This window comes from Hipposideros armiger, unplaced genomic scaffold, assembly GCF_001890085.2.
Source record: "Hipposideros armiger isolate ML-2016 unplaced genomic scaffold, ASM189008v1 scaffold_640, whole genome shotgun sequence".
Lineage (NCBI taxonomy): Eukaryota > Metazoa > Chordata > Mammalia > Chiroptera > Hipposideridae > Hipposideros > Hipposideros armiger.
Genome location: NW_017731990.1, coordinates 474,647 through 489,020, shown reverse-complemented (window position 1 = coordinate 489,020; position 14,374 = coordinate 474,647). Strand labels below are relative to the sequence as shown.

The window sequence follows — 14,374 nt, the reverse complement described above, 5'->3', positions numbered from 1 at the left end:
GGGCCAAGGGCTGCAGGAAGGGCCTCAGCCCAGCGTCCCAGGAAGCCTGAGAAGGCTGGGGTGGCTGTGGCAGGATCTGGGATCCTCAAGTTGGGAGGGCCTGAGGGGTGGACAGGCTGCTAGTCAGGGGTCTGGCATTACCTCTCTTCAGCCAGGATGCCCACGGAGAGGGATGCCAGTGCAGTCACTGCCTCCACTTCTTCTGCATCTGCCCCTGGCACCCTGGGTACCCAGGACTCTGGACAGGAGGCCAGGCGCTGCATGCAGCCCCAGTATTTACCTGAGACAAGAAGCCAAGTCAGAAAGGGTTGGGGAAAATAAGTCCCTCCCCTGCCATGCCACGCATCCTAGACTGATATTGAAACGGTACATCTCAGACCAAGGGTCCAAGAGTATCGTGTGTGTCATCAGTGTGGGGTCAGCTCTCTCACCTGCCTCTACCTTCAACACAATGCGGTCTCCGTCTTGGCCCCCGCAACCATGACAGGGTTTGCAGAACAGATTTGGCATGGCTGTGAGGTGGCCTAGTAGGTGCCCAAGCCATTCCTCCCACCCCGTTAGCTGAAAGGCCACCTCTGACCCATCCCTATAGGTGTGGGGTTCCTAAGAGGACCGGTAGGGCCCATTTTTCCACAGACGGGGTCTGTAACACAGTGACCTCACGGATCCCAAGCCCTGGCCTCCTGGAGCACAGGGTCGGTCCCACTCGCATCAGCCCCAAGCAAGGCTCAGCCCAGCACACAGGACAGGAGCAGGTGAGAGGAGGGAAGGACACAGCACCAGGAGAGTTGAGCATCACCATAGCTGCTGTGTGTGTGGCTATCGGAAAGCCAGTCACTTGCCCTGGGCTCCCACGGTCCCACCTAGACCATGGACATGACCACCCTGCATACGGTTATGAGAAGTCAAGTCCAGGGAACACACCCAGTGCCTGGCCCAGCGTGCAGGTTCCGTACAAAGTACCAGCAGCATCTTCACATTACATGCGCTTCCTTCCTGAGCCCCAGATGTGAGGAAATCTATTTTATTCATTTTTGTATCCCTAGCATAGATCTTGGGTTCTTTACGAAAAGTGCTCCATAGATGCTGAGTTGAAGTTGAAAATCTTAAGTGCTTTCCAAATGTGGGATTATTCTAAGGCTCAGCCCCCAAAGCAAGCAGAGCTCTTGAGACCCCTGCAGCCAGGACTGAGGGTCAAGGTAGGAACCAGCACTTTGCGCAAACAAGGCCTAAGTGTCCTTGTTGGCCTGGCCTGGCCTAGGGCTTTGGCTGGAGATGGGAGGCCAGCCCTGCCTTGAGGAGGTCACTGTCTGGTGGTCCCTGCTGGGTCCACCTAGAGGGCTCCATGGCTCTCCACTCCTGGGCGGGCTACCCCACCATTCTGGCCAGGGTAACTTATAGGAAGCCTGGTCCTGACCAGCCCTTCTGCTGGCGGCAGAAACCCTGGGGACCTGGTCACTGGGAAGAGCAGACTTCTCAGGTTCTCCCAAGTCTGGGGTCAGCGGGTGTCCTCTCTCCACACTCACTGTGCACCCGGATCACGGCTTCCAGAGAGCGGATGGCGTTGAGGTTGGGTTTCTGCTTCCAGCCTTCTTCTGAAAGGGGGTCGACCTATAGAAGAAAATAGTACATCAGCCGCCAGTCTCAGATACGCCCTACCCAGCTCTCTCCCACTCCAAGGACTCTGGCTTTCTGGGCATAAATAGGCATGTGCTTCTGGCTCGGGCTAGGGCAGGAGGTGCTGGCTCTAGACCTGACCTGGGGAAGAGGTATCCACTCTATCCCCCTCATTCCAGGCCTAGCCACCCCCACCTTATCTGTGAGGCACCCCATCTGCCTGGTCTTTGGGGCAGTCCTGGGATAGCCGGGCTCCTTGCCCCACAGAGGCACGGATGGGGGGCAGGCAGCTTACCTTGTTGCCCAGAAGAGCAGCCACACAGGCCTCGGAGGCGTCACAGATGGCGGTGAGGTCATGGCCCCCCTCCAAGGCCAGCACCACCGCACCTCCCGCCAAGCTCATCAGCTGCTGCGTCATGTACCCAAAACCTAGATGGTTGGGAGGGGAAGAATGGACGAGGTGAGAGTGGAGGAGCAATGGACCCTCTCTACCTATTATTCCCCTGCTTGCTTCTTCCCTTGTAAATAATAACGCAGGTGCATAACTCTCTACTTTCCCAAGTGCTTTCACAAGGACCCCCTTATAAAACCTATTATTATACCTCACTCAAGGCTCAGAGAGGTTACGGGACTTGTACAAGGGCCCACAGCTAGTTGGTGGCAAGGCTGGGACTTGAACCAGCAGCAGTGACTCCGGCCAGTGTCCTTTTCACGGAGCCATACCATCTTCTCTGTCTGTCCTCCAGGCCTTGTGGCCCCGTAGGCTGAATGTGCTCCCTCTGTTCTGAGAACATTATTCCTCCCCATCTTCCCTCAGGAGAAGCTGCCAGCCCAGCCTGGGAGTGACACATTTGGGGTGGGGGGTAGTACTATGGCTGAGCCTCCTGTCTATTGGACATAAGTCCCCAGGGTGTGACTTAGTGAATGGACTTGATTAATAGAAGGGACCCTGGGCTGTGCTGGGCTAGTAGAGCTCAGAGAACTCCAGGGCCAGCTGCCATACTCTAGTCCTCACACTCATGGCCCTGGGCCGGCCACTGCCACCTTCCCCTTGACCTGGGCAGTCCTCCCCTTCCAGCCTAGCCCCCCTTCCTTATTCCCCTCCACCCCCAGGGCTGGGCCTTCCTTACATCTGGCAGAAACACGGTAGCCACCCAGCGGGGCCGGGTGACCCTCGGCAGCATCAAACCCAGCTGACACTAGGACCAGGTCCGGAGAGAACTCTCGGGCGATGGGCATCACAACTATCCTGTGAGGGTGTGAGAAGAGGGGCTCACCACACTGTGCAGGGCTGTGGGGACAGAGGCCAAGGGCCCCTGCCTGGTGCCAGCCCTCTCCCGCCAGCTTTACTGTGGGCCACCCTGCTCCTAGGACTCCAAGACACCCAGCAGGATTAGCGAATCCCTCTGACTTCTTTGACCTTGGCTGGCCACCCACGTCCCTGGCATAGCCTAAGGACTCAGCCACCCGGTGCTCTTAACTGGCGTAAGGCAGAAAGAAGCCAAGGATGAGGTACCAGAGGGAATGAAAGAAGAATGTTTGTGTCTGTAGAGCACAGCGGGCAGGGCCACAGAGAAAGGGCAGGTCACTGAGCCTCAGGGACTAGAAATACTCTGTATTGAGTTGCTGTCCACTTTAGACTGAGTTGACCACACCTTGCCACTGGCCACCTAGGAGTTGACCAAGATGACTAGACTCTGAGGTCCTGGGTCACCCAGATCCATTCTTTCCTCTTCGGCCCCTCCTGTCCCCCACAGCTGCCTCCCTCCATCCCTGACCCACCCCTGGGGTCCATTTTGATGTCTTTCAAGGCCCCAGGCTCAGGGCACGCAGACACCAGGAACAACAATCCAGGGCTCCTACAGAATTAGCTCTCGTAGAGAATATCTCCAGAAAAGTATTTGGAGACCTACTTCCAGGTGTTCCTTTTCTCAAATGGGAGTACAGGGACCACAGAGTGAGATATATAAGAACTCCTGAACACAGCCTAAAGCTGCTATTCTAGAGTGGCTTTTCTTAAGCAACTCCCCCAATATGGACACCATCTGCTTTCCCTCTTTCTCCACAATTTAAGTTTCTCATCTCCTGCAATAAGCCCCCCTCCTCCAGGCAGGTTTCTTTGACTGAAGGTGGGAACTCTGCTCATTCTACCCTGCCCGTCTCTCAACACTCAGTACAGCATTGGCTCATGATAATGTGTGATTTTATAAAGCATCCTTTGACTTTCTCATTCTGTTTCCTGTCTTCCTATTGGGAGTGGAGGCCACTAGAAGCCAGTGCCTTTCCTTGTGTTTGCCTCCGTTCTGGGGCTGACATATAATGTCTAGTAATTGGATAAGGACAGGCTGACAAGCCAACTGATCACCTCCAACTTCGTGCTGTTGGGGGAAGGGGCAGGAGAGGGTAGCCCTGATGGGCACCCAGAGCACTTACCTGAAGGCGGCCAGGTACTCAGGATCCCCCATTGGGGGGTCCAGACCTCCAGCCCAGGCCACGTTGACGTTGAAGCCCTCACCGCTGCCAGCTCCCACCTGGAAAACAGGATGCAGGAGAGACGTGAGGAAAGCAGAGTCCCAGGAGGGGAATCCCAGGATATTCGTGCTGCAAGATCAGCTTGTCCACCTTCTTCACTTCCAGATGGAGAAACTGAGGATCAGGGAGGCTAAACAATCTTTCCAGGCTCACACAGCTGGTTGCGACAGAGGCAGAGCCATGAGGGAGAGTCAATGGGGATGGAAGGGGTAGACCCGACATGCGGTTACCTCATCCACAGCCCCACTGCCCGGGAAAAAGTTGCCATCGTCATGGCGATGCAGGGAGATGTAGAGCACACTGGGGTCCTGGTAGAAGGTTTGCTGGGTGCCGTTGCCATGGTGAACATCCTGTGCAGGGAGATGGGCAGATTAGGGGAGGTCTGAAAGCAGCGAGATGGAAACTGAAACACGTTAGAAGGGTTTTGAGGTCAGTGACCATTCTGAGGGTCAGGACCCTAGACTGGGGGTGAGAAAACTGGGGCTCCTAGAGCTAAACCATTGAGTGGCTCCAACTACTTAGTTACAAAGGGGCAGGTACAGGAATCCCGGCGCCGTCCATCCTAGGAAGAGCTATGGCCCTGCACTTGTTAACTCACAGAACCGTGCATGGGCGCACGTGTGGAAAGCGCCTCCGCTGTCCGCAGTTTCGGCTTCAGATTGTCTCCTTCGCAGATGTCAGCGCAGAGTGGGATAGCTTGGTAGTTAAAGAGGCACGTACTCTAGAGCTAACCACCTGACTTCAAATCCCAGTCTCGGGATGTACGAGGTGTGTGGCTGTGCGCAAGTTACCTAACGTCTCTGAGCTTACTTTCCTCCTCTGCAAACCAGGTTGTACTCAGGATTAAATATGTCATATGCAATTAGTGGTATATTGATGTTTCCTGCTGTTACTGATATTGTCACTACCAGTAGGGGAAATGCGGAAATGAGATCTGCAGCAAGAAGCCAACAGAGGCCAAAGGCAGCCCTCGGATGGCTCCTCCTGTTGTGGGAGTCGGTTATGGCTGAAGGCCTTCCCATACACGTTTTCTGGCCCTCCCAAAAGCTCCTGTGATGTGGGTGTTACCTTCACCCGCATGTTACACCGGGGGAAACGGAGGGCCAGGAGGCCAAAGCAGAACTAGCACATGATGCCACATCTGACACCAGGCTAAGAGCTCTCTCCATAAGGCTCTTGGGTCTGAAGGGCCTAGGCACCAGGACCTACCCAGTCCACGATGAGGATCCTGCTGGCCTTGCTCTGCTGTTGCAGCTGCCGGCAGGCGATGGCCACTGAGTTGAAGAAGCAGAAGCCCCTGGGAAGAGGAGAAAGAGGTCCTGCCAGCCCATTCTTTTCAGTGTCTCCACCTCTCCAGCCTCCTCTGTCCACCGGATCCTGGCCCGGCCTAGCCGCAATAGGGCTCAGGGGAAGAAGGGAATGTCTCGCATTTCATCCCACCCAGGCCTTCCCCAGGCCTTACATGGCTGTGGAGTGGTCTGCATGGTGTCCTGGGGGCCGAACCACAGCAAAACCGTTCTGGAAAAGGAAAGAATGCTTATCATCCAAACAGCCAGCCCTCTGACCCACCTCTCCATGAACCTGCCCCCAGCCCTAGGCTCCTACCCAGAGAAGGAGCCATGGGGCAACAGCTGACTGCAGCCAGAATGCATCTGCAGGCCCCCGCTACTCAGACCCCAGGCCAGCATCCTCTGCTTTTCGGCTGGACATGAACACAGAACCCACCACCCTGGTGTGTCCTCGCTGTTAGCACCTTGTAATAACAACAGCTACTGTTTCTTGGGCCAACACTAGGTGCCTGGCCCTGTGTAAGCACTTTAGAAACACTGGATTTCATCCTCACAACATCTGAGGTAAATGATATCTAATCCTCAAAACATCTCCATAAAATAAAGATTATTACTATCTCTAGCTTACTACAGTTGAGGAGAAATCTGAAGCTTAGGCGGGTTAAGCAATTCGTGCAAAGCTGCCTTGCTGTAAATAGTGGAGCCAGGATTTTAAACCCAGGGCTGCGCCCTTAGCTGCAAAACCCCACTAAGGGGCTGTGACACTGAGGACACTGTGACAGTCTTGAGCCGAGCTCCTAAATAATGCGGGGTGTGGACCTCAGGACAAGCCCCTGTAAGGTGCCCAGCCCAGAGCACCAACCCGGACTATAAAACTTCAGCATTGCAAAGAACCAATCTGCCATGGAGGTCCAGAGACACTGCAACTTGCCTAGGGTCACACAGCGGGTCTGTGTTAAGTGATCCTGGATGGTCATGACCCTGAGTCTCTTAGAGACCAAAGGTCCAGGGTCACAGTGGCTTGACTCCCCACCAAGTAACATGAGCCTAAGGTTCAAATCTCATTTTGGCCCCCAGAGGTCTCTATTTCCCTTCCAAAACCCTGTGGTGCTACCCTAGAGGAATGAGAAGTCTGGGGCTCTGCATCTGGCCTTCCCTGCTGTCCCATCCTGCCGCCTCGTCCGTGGCTTGCCCACGTTCAGCCTGTATCTCCTACCTTTAGCTCACGGGAAGCCACTTTGAAGGCCAGGTCGGTGACACTGCCGGCGGCCCAGCGGGCTGCATTGGAGGAGTGCAGTTCATTCCAGATGGTGTCAGTATCCACCTGTGGGGGCCAGAGTCAGGGCCCGCATCATCCAAGGCTTCCCACAGGAGCCAGGGCCCATGGGTGGTGCCCGCCCCATGGCCAGAACCCCAGGGGCAGGGAGCTGGGCAGACAGTGCTGCCTCCCCAGTGCCCCACCGCCCAAAGGCAAGGCCTCCTGTATCCCCCAGTCCCAGCATGACGTCTCCTTCCCAGCTTCAGTCCGTATCACCAGCCCGTATCTGGCCAGCACTCTGCCGGCGGCATCGCGCCTGCCTCCCCGGTCAGAGTTGGGGGCATGGCGTTACCTGGGCGGGACTTGGGGTTTGGGCCTGGAGGGGGTTTTAAGCCCCAGCTGGCTCTGCTCAGGCCCTGCGGGATGGTCGGAGCTCGAGGGGCCGTCTGCACCACTGTCTTCCACTCAGGGCCCCTAGCCCAGGCTGGAAGGCCCCCCAAACCCAGTCCCTGGGCCTCAAGGCTAGGGAGGGGCCGGGGGGGCATGATGGGGAGATGGGGAGGGCGAGGCGGACCAAGAGAGGCGAGGAAGGCAGAGAGAGTCTCAAGAGGCTGGAGAAAGAAAGAAAGAGAGACAGACAAAGAGGGAGAGGAGGGAGGAGAAAACAGAAGCAACAACAGTTGGAAAAATCAGAAAGTGGCAAGAAATGGGGAGTTGTGAATAGGGCGCTGACTGGCTCCCAAACAGCCCCCACCAGCTCTAGTTCCCATTTCCCTCCAGCCCCTGCCTCCACACACCTGGCTGGGAAACCACTGCAGGCATCTTTTAAGATAAGGAAAGCCCTGATCGCCATAAGGTAGGAAGCCCCCCAAGCAGGGTGAGGATGGAGGGAGGAAGGCTGGAGGGCGGGAGGGAAGTGCCTGGGTCGCCAAGGACACTGGAGGCACCCCCATAGCCCCAGGCCAGGCAGCCCTGACTCTGCTTGGACGCCTTTCTCCAGGGAGGCCAAGCAGCCTGGAGGATGGCACGGAATGGCCAGTCCCAACCACTGGGGTCTTATGAAGGGACATGACATTGGCCTTGCTCTTTGAGCCTCATGCAACATTTACCAAACACCTTCTAAGTGCGAGGCACAGGGCTCCACACTCTGCAGACACTGGTGGGCCAAGGACACACCTGTCCCCAAGGAGCTTCTAGCCGGCAGAGGGGCATGATGGGAAAGCCCCTGGCCAGCCAGGTCTGGCAGAACCACAAGAACAAGAAGGCAGGGGCTGAGCCTGGCGGAACACAGGGAGGAGATCCAAGAACCCGTGGCAATGTCTGCTCGAGACCCCGGGGCACACTTACCCCAACTCCACCACAGGACAGCATCACAAACATCCGCTGTGCCAGGAGCCCTGTGGACAGAGGCCCCGTGTGTGTGAGCTGAAGCCTCTCAGCCTCTGGCCTGGCCAGGAGCAGGGAGGCCCGGAAAAGAAGGCTGGGCGGGTGCACAAGGCAAGGTGGAGGTCGGGAACAAAGGGACGAGGGGCGGCGTGGGGAGTCCAGGACGCTAGAGGGACAGGCTGGACAGGGCTGGGATGAGAGAGACGGAATGGGTGGGCTGAGTGAGCCTGGAGAGGTACGGGGTCCCCAGGTGCCATTGGGCCCCTACCTGCCAGCTTCCCGTTGTCCAGTTTCAGGCGGCTGAGCGGGTTGGTGCCGTAGAGGAGCACGTGCCGTTCAGAGTGCACTGACTGCAGCTCCTCCAGGGAGGCCTTCCGGCCCCGGAGACACTGAGGAAGGGCCCAGAGAACGCCTGAGGCCCTGCTCGCTCCCTTCCCTGCCATTACCACCACCCCGTCTGCCCCTCATTTCATGCTGCCCCCTTCTCGCCAGGGCCCCTACCCCCTTCCCTCCCATGACTCTTACCTCCTCAGCTCTGCAGCCCCTGCCCCACCTCCTCACCTCACACTGGCTCCGGAGCCCCCGCTCCTGCAGCCGGGACCAGATGCTCTGGATGCGGCCTGCGTGCTCTGGGTGCCTGCTGTTGTCTCCGCAGGAGCACTGGTGCTTCAGCATGACAGAGTCGTAGACCAGCCCTGCCAGGAGCAGAGTCAGGGCCAAGGCCCCCGGGGGTCCCCACTGCCTGCCACCCCCCTGCCTCCCACCCACATGGAGCCAGGCCTGGCACTCAACCCCCATCCTGAACCTTCACACAGACTCACCCCCCCAGCCACTGACCCAGGCATCGCCACTACCTCACACACACACCAACATAGCCCCAGCCCACAGGACTGCCACGCAGCCACTGCCTTCCCGTCAGTCACACTGACCCTCCTCACGCAGCCCAATCCATCTACCATGAGCTCAGGAACACAGAGCCTAACAAAGGGAGGCCTAACATCAGGGTCTCAGGCTGAATGTCATGACCCAAATAGCCTACCAAGGGGGAGCGAGAGGAGAAAGAATTCCTCAGAAACCCCAAAACCGGGAGCTGGGAAGCCAGCAGTGACACTGGGCCATGTGACCAGACAGATGCAGTTTTGAGGAAGTGACTGTTTGGGCCTGACCAGGGAGGTGCCTGGAGGAGGGCCCTGTACACTGCCGGTGGGAGGGTCACTTTCAGCAAGTCTGAGGACATCGGGGATCGTCAAAATGCTCCCACCATTTGGTCTAGGGACGCCACTCCTTAAGAAGGACCCTTGGGAAACTATCCGAGGGATGAGTGAAGGAAATTCACATGAGGAAAAATGAGTAAGCATTTAACTGCCCAACCAGTAAGAAACCTTTAAATAAAAATAAAATATTGCGATGAAATACTATAAAAATCTCATTCCTAAAGGTTAATTATATTATGAAGTATTCCTGTGTTAACTGAATAAAGCGGGGTACAATGTATATATGGTACTCATGTTGGAACTTTTATATGGTACATAGGGTGCTTCTATGTGTACGGACGGCTGAAACAAAGACTGGACAGAATATAGCAGCATTTAAGAGTGATTCCCTCTGGATAGTAGGATACTGGTTAGTGATTTTTATTCTATTTTTATGCTTTTCTGCAGTTTTCAAATTTTCTAAAATGTTTTTGAGTTCTTTTTACAAGCAGAGCAACAACAACAACAACAGATATCATGTTTTGGAATGCTGGAGCTAGTTGTCAGGAGATCCTGACAATGCTCAGGCTGACCTAACTGCCAGCTTGCTATCTGACCACACGCTTGTCACCTTAGACTTCCGGAGCCCGGGTGTCCTCAGGTGTAAAATGAGAACCCCCACCTATCCCCTCGCTTCGTGGACGCTGTGTGGATCTAACAAGACCAAGAAAGTGGCCTCAAAAAATGGTCTCTATGGCCTCAAAAAATGTCCTGAGCGACGCCATGACGTGACACGGGCTCATGCCCAAGCCTCTGTGTGTCCCAGTCCCTTCCTCCTGCCCCCCTCAGATCCAAGTCTTACCTGTGGTGAAGGGCAGGGTCCTGGAGGAGGTCTCTGAGCTGGGCAGGACACGGGCCTGGCTGGCAGGCTCCGGGGTTGGCAGTGAGGCAGGTGCAGCTGGAGACGACTGAGCCCTGGACAGGGGTCGGTGACCACCCTGGGCCAGGGGGAGCAGCACAGAGTCCCCAGTGCCTACCCGGGGGAGTCGTCCAGCCAGTCGCTGCTGCTCCCAAAGGAACACCTGAGGGACACGGGGGGGGGGCCTCAGGCTCCAGGTTTTCAGGATCCTGCCCCATGTGCTTCTGCCCAAGGTCTTGGAAACCGCCATACAGGCCCCCTTTCTAGAGAGATTCCAGGGCGCCTCTAGTACTGCCCCCCAGCCAGGCTCTGACCTTTGACTCTGAGCTCCTTACCCCCACTCGTCCTCCAAAGGTCTGCACCCCAGACTGACCACCCCATTCCCCTAGAGCTCCTTGGGCTCTCAGGACTCCAAAGCCAGAACCTAGGTGAGGAGCCTCAGGCCCAGCTCTGACCAGGATCTTGTCTCCACGGACTCTGCAACTGCCCAAGGATACAGGGACCTGCGCGAGTCACTGCACGTGTGTGGACTGTTACCATGTGTTATGGGCTGATTGTGTCCCCCTCCCACTTCACATTTATGAAGGAAATCCTAACCCCTAGTACCTCGGAATGTGACCTTAATTGAAGATAGTGTCTTTACAGAGATAATCAAGTTAAAATGAGGTCATCAAAGTGAGACTTAACCCAATATGACTCTTGTCCTCATAAAGAGGGGAAATTTGGACACAGACATGGACAGAAGGAAGATAATGTGAAGACACAGGGAGAAGACGGCCACCTACAAGCCGATGAGAAAGACCTGGAACAGCTCCTTCCCTCACAGCCCTCAGAAGGAGCCAGCCCTGCCAACACCTTGATTTCACCTTTTGCCTCCAGCACTGTGAGGCAATACATTTCTGTCGTGTAAGCCACCCAGTTTATAGTACTTGTTACAGCAGCCCCAGCAAACTAATACCCCATGGCTTGACTCACACGGTGACAGTGCTCTGGTTGATGCGTCTGAGCCCGGCTCTGCCCCACTTCCTGCCCTCGCCACCTTCCTGGAAACAGTACAACTCACTGGTCACAGGGAGAGGTACTAGGGTAGGAGTGTGTATGGCTCTGTGAAACGCCAGCCTCACTGCGGGACAAGAGACATGGCTTCACCCAGAGCCTGGCAGGCTGCCGGAGTGCGCATTCAGTGTAAGTGTGCCTGCATGTACGTATGCATGCAAGTGTGCATGGGTATGTGTGTGTCTGTCTGTCTGCACCTCAGTGTGGATCTGGCAGGGCAATCATAGGTCCCAAAGCTATTCCCCTGCACTGATAGCCTATCTCCCTCCCTCCCATCTATGCCAGGCCTCAGCATCTCCTGACGACACCTTCTGAGGGGCACTTACTTGGGCACTGCCATACCTGCTGGTGCTGCTGGAGAGGAACAGGGCCTCTGGCCTCATGCTGCCCGTGGCTTGACTCCCTGTGTTCCAGGCTGTCATCCCTCAGTGGCCCCACTCCCCCACCATCCGTTTCCAGGTCCTCAGCTGAAGGTATCTGCCGCAGTCGGGGCTTCTCACTTGGCTTGGCTGGCCTCTGGGGAGGGGAGATGTCTGCTGAGAAGCCATGCTGGAGTGCAGGGTGTGGGGCGGGATGCAGTGGGCTAGGTGGCAATCATCTGGTTGGGATTCCAGGGGCCGTGCACCGCTTAGCCCCCAGGAGCCACATCCTCGCTCTGGCCCTCCAGGTCCCCGCCTTCCAAAGCCTCCCTTCTTCCCGCCCCCGAGGAGCCCAGTTAGGTAACACCTCTCCACCTCCCCTCCCCTCACCTTGGTCAGCTGGACGTGAGATTTGATCCGCTCCAGGCGGGGCTGCAGGGAGCCCAGCGGTGGTGGGGCGGTGGCGCTTGGGGGTAGGGGTTCTGAGCGGGTCCGACTCAGCGGCCGGTGGAGGCCTGACCCGGAGAACCGCTCGGTGGTCAGTAAGGATTGGGCAAAGTGAAAGGGCAGGGGCCCAAGCCCGGGCACTGGAAAGAATGGGGCAGGGAGGACATAAGGAAAGAGCCATGGGGAGGAATGGAAGGAAGCAAGGACTCAGCAGGGAGACACATAGGAGGATGGGGGGGCGGCAGAGGGCGCAGGAAGGATGGGGCCCTGCCCAAGCTTGCCCTTCGCAGGCTGCAGGGACCCAGCCCCTCCCCCAGAGAAGCAGCAGGACTCACCAGTCAGCAGGGGGGCATGAGAGACTGAGGGGTCCAGGAGGAGAATGGGCTGCAGGCGAGAGGGCAAGGGGCTCCCAGTTTCTGGCTCCAGGCCATGGGGCAGGAAGAGGGGAGCATGGGAGCTCCCCAGCACCGGCCCCCGAGGGCCCATTGTCGAATGGGTCCTGCGGTCACCGTCAGCCTGGGGGAGAGGTGGGGAGGAGTCACAGGGGAGCAGGTTCTGGCAGAAAGAACAGTGAAGGCGGTGGGGTGAGGCGGCAGAAGGGAGTGAAAAGCTGGGAGCTTGGCGTGGGGGAGGGCGCCTCAGCCACTCACCCTGGCAGGTGCGGGCAGCCCCAGTGTGATTGCGGGCAGCAAGGACACTGTCGGCAAGGCGAACGGGGCCAGAGAGGTCTCCTGCCGCCGCAGCCGCTGGCCCAAGAGCGCCTGCCATGAGGAGCAGGGCAGGGGTCACTGGTCCCAGACCTCCACCCTGGGCATGCCTTTCCCAGAACACCCAAGAGGCTCGGGTGGGGCTGCCCAGACCCTGAGGCCCCAGCCTGGTCGGGACCACTTGCTGAGAGGAGGGCTGAGCCTCAGAACTGCCCCCCGGAGAGTCCAGCCAGCAAGGCCTTACCTCCGAGCCCAGGACGGGGTTGGGGCCGTGCTCACTGTCGTTGGGGGAGCTGCACCCTGACGCAGGTGTGCTGCTACTACTAGGGGAGGAGTCTGAGGGTTGGGGAGAGAGGGAGGCACAGTCAGAGACCAGCAGGTAGCCAGGAGGGTGGCCTCTGCGTCCCACTTTCCTCCCAGGAGGGTAGGAAGAAGGCAGGCCACCACTAGTCTCCAGGGCCTTTAGATACCTTTTTTTTTTTTTTTTTTTTTTTTTTTTTTTTTTNTCTCAAATAATTTTTTTTTAATTTTTTTTTTTTTGCTAAGCCATCCTGCCACCTGTAGGCAGCTCAGCGGCTGCTCAGCTCGGGCCAGGACTCGAACCGCTGTTGCTCAGAGCTCACACTCTTGAGCGATAGATACTTTTTTTTTTAAGGTGCCCCTTCTTCTGGTTAGAAGTCAGCTTGGCCAACAGAGCAGGGGCTGGCTTCTAGCCCCAACTCGCCCCCTGGCAAGTGTGTAGCACACACCCTGTACCACCAGCCACAGTAGCCCCGAGGGGGGGACCCCTGTCTTGGTGGGACCTGACTCAAACGGACAAGAGCAGCCGCCCCCACGCATCCTGCCGGCCCTCACCTCCGAGGGTCTCTGCAGTCCGCCGCCGGAGACTGGGCGGGGCGCTCTCCTTTCTGAGCAGTGGATTCTTCCTCCGCTCCAGGGACTTCTTGGGCTTGTAGCGCAGCTTCAGGTTGGGCTCAGAGACTGCAGAAGCACCGGTGTTACTCGGCCCCACACCATCCTATCCTCCTCCCCGCTGCCCCTCAGCCCCCCCCTCCCGGCCATCCCATGTCCGAGGTCCTCCCCATTAATTCTCACTGGGTCCCCACCTGCCAGCCCCACTCACCTGTCTTACGCAGAGGGAAGTGTTCTGGGGGGTCACTGGGCAGGCTGGGAACAGGAGGCAGAAAGCTGCTGAGCATGGAGCGGGTCGCGCCTTCCGTCTCCAAGGGCTCGAGAGTTCTGTGGAGTGAGTGCCAAGGCTGCTTCAGAGGCACAGGGATGCCCAGAGGCCTGGCAGCCACCTCATGCCCCAGCATGGGCATGGGCCCTGCCAGGGGAGGTGGCAGCCACCAGGGTGGGCAGTGTGGGGCTGGCAGGAACAGGCACCATCTCCAGGTGGCAGCATCGGGCCACCCATTCTACTAGCAGCCCACATGCAGACCTCTGATCTCATCTCGGCAGAGGAGCCAGGGTCCCAGGCACATGAAGGACACTGTCTCAAGTGGGAGGAACCTGCTCTAGGAATCAGGGTATTTTTGTAATTAGGGAAACATAAAATGAGAAGGGACTTGTGTGGAATAAGAAAGCCAGTGTAGTGTGTGTGTGTGTGTG

General features: G+C 57.3%; 1 protein-coding gene across 5 annotated transcripts in view; it reads right to left on the bottom strand.

The window, feature by feature from the left end:
- HDAC7 (histone deacetylase 7) overlaps positions 1–14,374 on the bottom strand; it is a 39,769-nt gene that overhangs the window by 3,012 nt on the left and 22,383 nt on the right. For 3 of the 5 annotated variants that reach the window (XM_019625832.1, XM_019625834.1, XM_019625836.1), the window contains 20 exons: positions 13,887–14,002; positions 13,619–13,744; positions 13,008–13,099; positions 12,707–12,817; positions 12,392–12,611; positions 12,000–12,196; positions 11,593–11,766; positions 10,138–10,357; positions 8,644–8,777; positions 8,351–8,471; positions 8,044–8,093; positions 6,655–6,762; positions 5,612–5,667; positions 5,359–5,446; positions 4,380–4,499; positions 4,051–4,148; positions 2,748–2,866; positions 1,913–2,046; positions 1,527–1,611; positions 142–280 (listed from right to left, as the gene is read on the bottom strand). In XM_019625832.1, the coding sequence (XP_019481377.1) occupies positions 142–280; positions 1,527–1,611; positions 1,913–2,046; positions 2,748–2,866; positions 4,051–4,148; positions 4,380–4,499; positions 5,359–5,446; positions 5,612–5,667; positions 6,655–6,762; positions 8,044–8,093; positions 8,351–8,471; positions 8,644–8,777; positions 10,138–10,357; positions 11,593–11,766; positions 12,000–12,196; positions 12,392–12,611; positions 12,707–12,817; positions 13,008–13,099; positions 13,619–13,744; positions 13,887–14,002 (2,508 nt within the window). The remainder of the gene's footprint in view (positions 1–141; positions 281–1,526; positions 1,612–1,912; positions 2,047–2,747; positions 2,867–4,050; positions 4,149–4,379; positions 4,500–5,358; positions 5,447–5,611; positions 5,668–6,654; positions 6,763–8,043; positions 8,094–8,350; positions 8,472–8,643; positions 8,778–10,137; positions 10,358–11,592; positions 11,767–11,999; positions 12,197–12,391; positions 12,612–12,706; positions 12,818–13,007; positions 13,100–13,618; positions 13,745–13,886; positions 14,003–14,374) is intronic. The other 2 variants (XM_019625833.1, XM_019625837.1) reach the window with 2 other exon arrangements.